Here is a 9,499-nt window from a genome sequence, read left to right as displayed (position 1 = left end):
ATTCAATTGGTGACTTTTCTAATAGATGACGTGAAGTGTGATGTCACTGTTACTGATGGACATGGTAGTAGTTGTGTCATGCATGCCTGTTTCTCTGGCAATCTTGATCTAGTACAATTACTGATACAACAATACAATCTTGAACCTATCAATATTAATAACTCTGGCTTCTCAGTATTACATGCAGCAGCTCAGAATGGTCATACTCATATACTGGAATGGTACAGTCAGGAGTATAGTGTGGATATTACTAATCACACTGACAGTAACAAGCTCACACTAGCTCATTCAGCTGCTTTTAACGGTAAGCTACATTGTCTACAGGAACTGATCAACAAGTATCAGTGTGATGTTAACGCCACTACTACTCTTACTGGTAGTACAGTTCTTCATAGAGCATGTGAAGGAGGTCATATTCCTGTTGTACTTTATCTCACTAGTCTTTCTCAGTGTAATGTAGCAGCTACTACTTCTAATGGATCAACAGTTCTTCACATTACCTGTATGTCCAGTGGCTCTCTTCCTATACTCAAGCATCTAGTAGAGAATCATGAGTTAGATCTGTGTGCTCTGAATGATGAGGGAATGGCTCCTATTCACTATGCATGTATTAAGGGAAGATTGAACTTGGTCCAGTACATTATAAAACAAATACCATCATCACTTGAACTACCTGTAAGAAATCATGGTCGTACTCCATTCCTTATTGCAGTACGTTTTAATCAGTTAGAAGTTATTAAATTTCTTATCAGTAAGAAGTGCAATTTATCAGCTACTGATGATGAAGGTTCTGGAGCAGTTCACATATCGGTAGCAATAGGTCACTTGATTGTATTAAAGTATCTCCTTGATAATAATTATTGTAATCCTGTTGCAATTGATCACAACAAGAGTACACCGCTACATGATGCAGTATTAGCTAATAGATTAGATGTAATAGAATATTTACTGAACAAGACCATTCCCTCAGTTAGTGTGGATTGGATACGTAACACTAAGTGTTTATTAGACTGTCCCCAAGATTTAATTTCTCATGTTAATGCTCAAGATAATAATGGTAATTCACCACTCCACATAGCTTGTAGTACAGGACAGCAAAGTGTGGTAGAACTTTTGTTAAGAGCTAGTTTTTTTGCTATTTGTCTATTATTAACTAACAAGGAAGGGCAGACACCATTGCACATAGCAGCTGCTGCAGGTCATCAAGAAAGTATTGAGGCTTTACTGTCTTCAGTAACTGATAGTTCTACACATCATCATCTCCTTACAGCTACTGATGATAAAGGATGCACCGCATTTCATACAGCTTGCAGTAATGGACATGTTGATGTGTTTTTTTATTTAGCCAGTATTTATCCTCAAGGTGTTAATGTAATGGATAATAGAGGACGTGGTTTACTTCATGCAGCATGTGAGGGTGGAAATATAGAAGTAGTAATAATACTAATTGAGGAACATGGACTGGATCCTTTATTAGAAGATGAAGAAGGCATCACTTGCTTACATTTACTAGCAGAAATAAATGAATTTTTGTTGTTTGATTTTTCATTGGTTGATATGTACCAGTATCTAGAACCAAACATTGTCTCTAATCCAGTACCTAAAGACAAGTCTGGTCGTACTCCTCTTCATTATGCTTCTCGTTCTAATAATATTCGTATGGTACGTTATCTCATAGAGACCTTTCCCTGTACTCCTGATGATCCTGATAATAATGGATACACTTCAGTTCATGGAGCATGCGAAGCTGGTAATATGGAGTTAGTACAATACTTTCTAGCTGATCATAATTGCAATGCACTAGTGGAAACAAATGATTTAAAAACCCTGCTTTATTATGCTAGCAAGAGTTCTAACTTGGAGCTTGTTAGGTTTCTCATTGAGAGATATAATTTAAAACCTCATCCTCATGATATTGAAGTAGCTCAGGCCGTTAATCCTGATTCTTTATTAGCTAAATATCTTGAAAAGGCCTATCATGAAATGATTCTTGATATGACGGAGGAGGAAAGAAGAAGATATTTCAAGCGAACAACAACAGGTGCAGGTATTGAGGAACATCAAATTACCAAAAGAATGAAACTAGGTGAGGATTAGACATAAAAAAGACAAATTATCAAGAACCATACTATCTTCACTTTTTGTTATTCTTTATTTCAAGTGATATGGCAATGTAATGAAAATCCATCATTACATGACTTATTTTAACATTAGCTCTTCTTTACTTGCATGGGAACTTAAGCAGCAGCACAATATGGCATATAGGAAGGCCATTATTTCTATTGCATCACTACAAATCACTAGTCAGGTGGGCCCGCCTGACTAACAAATCACAGCTTCACAGTTTTTCTTTCTCTCACTTTTTGTATTTATCTTTTCGAAATTTTATCATGTTACCTATTACTGTTATTTTTAGAAATTGATTCTTTGTTTGTACATGGCATGATACATGCACATTTATTGCTTTGCTTTCTGACTATTATTGTTATTATTAATTATATTTGTTTACTAAATTTGATAGTTTATTTGTTCTCTTTATAATTAATCAGATAATCAACCTATTGCAGCTTTTTTATCAATGTGCTTATGAATTGCAGCACTATAACAATCAAAAAATTAAAAATATTCGCATGTCAGTGCCTCTCTACCTCAATCCATTGACTCAGTCCTCATCCCTCACATAATTTAGGACCATTAACAATACCAAGATATTTAATATCTCAGTTGAGCTTAATAGAGTCGGAAGTAGTACAACAGTCTTGTTTCTCTTTTTTGGGTTTGTGAGTTTATCATGATAAATCTAGCTATAGTATAGAACTTTGAAGCCAAAATTTTATAATTAGTGAATTGCTGAATTTTTTTAGTGATTGGCATAATTGGCAAATGGATGTTTTTAAATTGCCAAAATCCCTCTTTGTAAATTACTGGTATCAGTTTTAGTGGTTTAGGACATGATGACTGCTATTGAGCAGTAGATTCACAGCTCAATAAATAAGTAATGCATAGTGTCTACACACACATAGATGATGCATATTCAAATGTGATTATTATAACTGCTTACTGATACAGTAATTACAATCAGCTGACCATAGTCTGTTACGCTCCTCTCTGGTAAGACAGGTTTACAGCAGAAACAAAGACCTTCTCCAACTACACAAGAATCACTGAATAGTGAATATTCCATAGTCCCAACACATAATTTGAAACACCCCAAACAGCTAGAGAGAGGTAGATCTGATATACAAAATTTAAACACCTCTAGCAGGATTAGATCCACTCGTATACTTTTGAAGACACATTATTTTAAATAAACGTCATGAAACATGAATCTATTAAATTGGCAGGGCCTTGTTTAAATAATAAAAATAACAAAATTAGTATAACTTAGACTATTTTTATTTGCTCAATAATGATAATTTTAAAATAATATCTAACAGGAGGTCCTGGTAAATCATTATTAAAAGATAACGTCAAGTCAACGTAAGTAGACTGAGCAGAAACTGATTTAGCAAGAAGAGATTTCATCCTATTATGAAAAAGACAAAATATTATCAATAATAGAAAACTGACTCTGATATTATCATCACTGACATAATTGATATTAACACTGATATTGATTGATATTATTAATACTGTTTCACATCAAAACTGATATATCTTACGTTTGTGTTAGTCTCTTCTTATGTCCTGGTAATAAAGGATCATATATCATTTTAACACCTAACACAACCATGCTGACATCAAAATTGTACTAACTAATGGAAAGGGAAAAATAGAAAGAAAGGTAGAAAATCATATGCATGTACACTAGGATTTCCTATGAAGCATGCTAAGTGAGCTAAACGGCATGAGCTTCATGAGCTGATAATTGCTACAATATAGTATATGGCATTTGGAGAAACTTTTAAAATTATTGAAAAATCTATTTTGATTAAAATCAGTTCAAAACTTCTACACAAGATAATTACATGCATACAGTATGTATTAGAAAAAAAATTATAAAAGTGGAGAATTCTCTCATTGCCATTTTTTGATGAAATTTGGCTAAAGTCCCTGTTTTTTCCAATTATTGAGCATTTTAAAAAATTTACAAAAATCCATATTTGATTGGAATCAGCCCAAATTTTCTACACAACATAAGAACGTGTGTGTATCAGAATAAATTATAAAAATGGAGGATTCTCTCAGAGCGATTTCTGACAAAATTTGACGAAATTTGGTCATTGGTCCAATTTTTGAGTAACTTAAAAAAATTTTTTAATTCTAACTTGATCAGAATTAGCATTAGGACACAAATATGCATTGGAAAATATTATTAAAATGGAGAATTTTTTCCTTGTGATTTTTATCAAAATATCCTTTGGCCCAATTTTTTAGCAATTTGACAAACTTCTGACAAGAAGCATGCATTAGCACTATGCCAGTGGGAAACCCTGATGTACACTTCACATGCAAATCATTATTCATTTTTAGGTTACCTTCACTGCCTGTATAAACTCTTTTCAGGACTACCATTTATTTCCCACCTTGTCCACAAAGTGTAAGACACTCCATCACTACGAGAGACAGCAAGCAATTGAAGTCAATAGTACAACACATTAAACTGCAGCACATTATGAATTAGACGCTAAGCTCAATATGGTGTGGGCTAGTTTTAAAATTTTAATAAAAATTAATTTTAGGCAATGTACCAATTTAAATCTAAAATTACTGTAAATCGGGTAATATTCAATGGTCAAAATATGGAATAAAAATGATGTTAGAAATTTTCATATGCTGCCTATTTATCTTAATATATTAATAGGCAAAAATTATTAGCAATTCTAAATTTAGTATGCCTCAATGCTTTACAAAATTACCATCATGCAAAATAAACCAGATTTATGGTAATAGGCAGTAGACACTATTAAAAGTGATCTTAACAACTCGCTTAATCAATGGGCATCATCAAATCAACTATAATTTAACTGTTCTAAAACTAAATTTATGATTTTTTCCCACAAGCCTCAATTTATACTTTTCATCACCTTCCCCTTCACCTAAAAGATTCTCTAATTGAACGTGTGCTTTAATTTAAATACCTGGGACTACATTTCACATGCAATTTTTCATGGAATCTTCATATCTCTTCAGTAAAAAAGGCCCATAAAGTAATAGAACTTATTGTCACTTTTATCGTAACTCATCTTCCTCAACTCTCCTTAGTCTTTATGTAACTCTAATTCATCCCATTCTAGAATATGCTGCTGTTGTTTGGGATCCAATTCCCCTTCTGTCTCTTCTTCCATTGAAGGAGTTCAGTATTTTGCATTAAAAATGGTTTCTAAATCTTGGTCTTCGTCATATAGGGATCTTTTGTCCAAGTTTTTTCTTATTACTTTAGCACAACATCGCTTGGGATTCAAACTTATCACTTTGTTTAAAATTAAAGAAAGCATGCTTTTCTCATCATCTCATCCTCTAATTCAATTTACTCCTTCTTTTTACTCTCTTCGCTCAAATTATCAAGGCAATCTTAAACCAATCATCTGCAAATCCTCGTCCTTTCTTCACTCTTTTTTCCCATCGAGCATTAATCAATGGAACTTTCTCCCGTCCTCTATCAAACTATCTTTCTGTATTTCTAAATTAAAATCATTTATTTCATCTAACCTATATTGATAATTTATTATTAGCTTTTGCTATAATCGTTTAAAAAATATCATTGGTGACACCAATTATTATCATCCAGATTATGGAGAATGGACAGTTAATTCTCAAATTTTCTACACAACTGACATAACATAATATATGCTTCAGAAAAAAAACTAAAAATGGAAGATTCTTGTCGAAATACTCTAGTCCTTAGCCAAATTTTTGAGCAACTTACTTAACAATCTACTGACAGAAGCTGCATGACCACTATGCTACAATTCTGTGGAAAACCCTGGTATACTGCTTGTGCATGCATGTATATATAGAATTTAAATGTTTATACTTATGTTGCTGATCATTTAGGCTTCTCAGCTTAGGATATAAAGCAAGATCTTAGTGGCTAAGAACCCATGATCTGACTCTACTGGTAAAGTGAAGGAGGATCGTGATAGGTTTAATTTAAACTCCCTCCTGGGTGGGAGTGGAACGACAAGCATGTAGACACACTGGAGGGTATCAGACTTAAAAAGGATTATAAGGTCCATAGTCTCCATACATATTTACAAGCTTTTAGCAGTGGCACTGGTCTGCATGTCCATTTGGTCACATATTTTATTTCATTGCTCTTCAAGCACCCTTTGTAATTCATCATCTCCTGCACATGTAAAATTCCATTTTACATATATCAGCCAAGGCATAGATCTGTACTCCAAATATATATTTGAATGTGAGCTTACAGATAAGCAACATGTGAAATGATGGTCAAGCGCAACACATATATTGCGCAACAAATTTATTTGACCATAAAGTGACATACATGCATAATATTATGCATATATAATCGCAATGCATGTATAATGTATGCAAATATAATATTTTGTATACATATTAGTAATAGCTGTGTTGTAAATGTACTATTGTTTTACGAGTATACATAGAGTAAAATACTAGAGTTTGAGAAAAATGTAGACTACATCAGTGAAATCTTATGATTGTCAGTTTTGTGAAAGTAACCTCTACTGTACGTGTACTTGTATAATTGATGTTTCAGGTGTGCTGTTAGAATTCATTACGATGTGCTTGGTCTCTGGCCTCCTGATGAAAAATTGGTAGTCTGACAAAAAAATTGGTTGCTGTTGGCTCAGCTTCGCAAGTCACTGAAGGAGATGAGCTACAGATGCCCACTCTTGCAAAAAAACCATGATGGTATTTATGATTAAGAGCCTATTTTCCGGTTTTCGCTTCCCATATCTTCTATTTCCATGTCTGGAGACTTGTTGTACAAACCATTTTGGGATTCAGTGTTTAGACTTGAGAGGATGGACTTAAAGGTATAAACAATATAAAATCTATTTTTAAATTCCTTACAATACTGTAGGTAATGGGTGTCACTTTTGATGGTCTTTCAATTAATCGCCGTCTTTTGAAGATTCATGGTCAATCATTTAAGTGCATGAATAAAGTGAAGAATGTATATGCTACTGAGGAAAGGTAATTATTTCTAAGACTAGCTGTAATCATTGATAAATAGGTATATTTTTTTCTGACACAGCACATCTAATTAAAACAACTCAAAACTGCTGGGATTTTAAAGTACGGTCATAATGGGTATGTGATTGACTTAAATTAAACATGTCAAATGCATTATATATTATTAGTGTAAGGAAAAGGATATTTCTTGGGATCACCTGAAAAGATTGTATGAGTCAGATAAAAGGAAAGCATCAGGCCTTTCAATGGCTCACAAATTAAAGCACGAGCATATCTATTTAAATTCATTCTCTAAGATGCGTGTTGATCTAGCATCACAGGTATAATGTACACATTATTACACAATAATTTTAATGAAATGTAGGCACTGAGTAACTCTGTTTCAATGGCTTTCAGTGATGTTAGTACTGGGGATGAAGCATTGGAAACATCATTGTTTGCATCTATGTTTAATAGATTTGTTGACATGCTCAATGTCAGTAATTTTACCAATGGCACTAGATAAAAACCCCAATTTATACCCATACAGACATGGTAATGATCATATGTTAAAGGGGGTTGTTAACTGTGCATATACATAATTACACCTAGCTATAATTGTAATAGTGGTTAGAACAAGATTTTATTCAATTTCTTGATGAATGGAGATTCAGTTGAAAACAGAGAAGGGTTTTCTAAAGCAGAAAAGGATTTAATGTTGCTCAGTCATGAAACTAGAGTTGGATTACGTATTACAGGTAAGTATAAAAATAATACATTTCAGTTTAGATCTAATTGTATCTAAAATATAGTGCACTCATTTGTGGAACTTGTGAGGTACATATTTTCTATACCATCAAACAAAGGTCTGGCTTTTTTGAGTCAAAATAATATATGTCAAGACCCACTTGAAAAATGAAAATTTATCTATGGATGATGGTATTGGGGCTATGCTATATGGTATCTGCATAATATGAGCGAACCCTGGTATATGGTAGGGGCATCACATGAGGTCACTTGAGTTGCACGTTGAGACAAAACTGAAAACTCACAAAAGCAAAGTTAAACTTAAAAGTTAACAGTTTCCTTGAGCTGAGTTTTGTCCTTTTCGAATTTCCTCCTGTGATGACTCCACATTCAGCTCGTAAACGAAAATTAGACACTTCGCCTCACAGTTACATTTCTCACAGCAAACTTCCTAGAGCCCCCAGTGCTACTAGTGCTACTGCCCTGGCAAGATGTTATGGAGTGTGTAATACAGCCTATTTTGACCTTGAGTGGTCATCTGAAAGTTATTCACACGCCGATTACGGTATTGAGGAAGACAATAAGTACACTTTGAAAGCTGTAGGGTCTAAGGTAGGTTTGTCACCAGCATGTGACAACAATCAAGGAGACGAAGAATCTGAAGAAGGGCCGGGACAGCTTGAAGAAGTGAAAGAAGACAAAAGAAAGGCAACAAGACAAAGTGAAGGGTATGCAAAAGAAGTCCTGTTGCAGCATTTGTCGGACACACGGGATGATCAATACGAAATCAATAAAGCTATCGTCAAAGTAAATGAGCTACCTACTCTGTTATCTGACACATTAGAGAGGCCTGATATCGTACTTTATTCTCACAATCACAAAAAGTTAATTACTACTTTTGAAGTTTTATCATCACCAATGGAATTCACCATTTATAAATCGATTATTGGGGTGGTGAATGTGATTCGGCTTCTGAAATGTAGGGATAAATCATTGAACTATTTTACCTGTTTCACATTACCTATTATTTAGTCAGCTGGCGTAATTGTTAAAGTCAGTGTAGAGTGGAAAGATCTTAAGTTTTGGGTTAGTTTGACCTGTTATGAGGACATTGAAAAAGGCTTGAAAGCTATTAATGACATATATATACAGCAAACAAGTAACCTACCTGATTTGCCGACTGATGTATCAAAAACTTTAATCGAAATAGAAGCATCAGATCTAGCATTTTTGAAACTACCCAGTTGTAAGCCTATACCATCTGTAAGGCATGTAATGTTTCAATCTACATCTGAACTTGTGGAACAAAACATCTATAAAGTTTTGTATGATCTAGAGGAAATAAATCTCTTCTTTCTAACTAGTAATGCGCATCATTCTCCTACAAGATTTATTCATCGACAACTTGTCAAGAAGTATCCTTACGTCATTTACTCTTACAAGAAAGTACCATACGGACCTTTGAGTATTGTTGAAGCTTCTGAATGCTTAAAGTATCTGCTGCTGTCGATTAAAGAAGCTCTTAAAGAGTTACATTCTTGTGGTTTGAGACACAATGACCTCAGATTACCAAATGTGTGCTTTAATAGTGAGTACGAAGCAATATTAATTGATTTGGATGCCTGTACTCCTGCTGAATATCGTCATT

At 33.9% G+C, this 9,499-nt stretch overlaps 1 protein-coding gene and 2 long non-coding RNA genes across 4 annotated transcripts in view; 2 read left to right on the top strand and 1 right to left on the bottom strand.

Moving 5' to 3' along the window:
* Positions 1–2,566, top strand: part of LOC105314944 (serine/threonine-protein phosphatase 6 regulatory ankyrin repeat subunit B-like) — a 6,443-nt gene extending 3,877 nt beyond the window's left edge. The window contains exon 2 of the mRNA XM_020004399.1: positions 10–2,566. Within this exon, the coding sequence (XP_019859958.1) occupies positions 10–2,097 (2,088 nt within the window). The 3' untranslated portion in view covers positions 2,098–2,566. The remainder of the gene's footprint in view (positions 1–9) is intronic.
* An 860-nt stretch (positions 2,567–3,426) lies between these two features.
* On the bottom strand, positions 3,427–4,622 carry LOC109588217 (uncharacterized). The gene is made up of 3 exons (XR_002188022.1): positions 4,479–4,622; positions 3,663–3,755; positions 3,427–3,526 (listed from the first exon to the last, which is right to left on the bottom strand). It is a non-coding gene; the product is annotated as an uncharacterized LOC109588217 (long non-coding RNA).
* A 1,870-nt stretch (positions 4,623–6,492) lies between these two features.
* Positions 6,493–7,764, top strand: LOC109588218 (uncharacterized). Of its 2 annotated transcripts, none has more exons than XR_002188024.1 (4): positions 6,493–6,965; positions 7,013–7,125; positions 7,187–7,445; positions 7,490–7,764. It is a non-coding gene; the product is annotated as an uncharacterized LOC109588218 (long non-coding RNA). The 2 variants fall into 2 exon arrangements; XR_002188023.1 differs by having other exon boundaries at positions 7,166–7,445.
* The last annotated feature ends 1,735 nt before the right edge of the window (positions 7,765–9,499 follow it).

This window comes from Amphimedon queenslandica, unplaced genomic scaffold (assembly GCF_000090795.2).
Source record: "Amphimedon queenslandica unplaced genomic scaffold, v1.1 AMPQUscaffold_12229, whole genome shotgun sequence".
In the NCBI taxonomy this organism is placed as follows: Eukaryota; Metazoa; Porifera; class Demospongiae; order Haplosclerida; family Niphatidae; genus Amphimedon; species Amphimedon queenslandica.
This window is presented reverse-complemented; position numbering and strand designations above follow the sequence as displayed.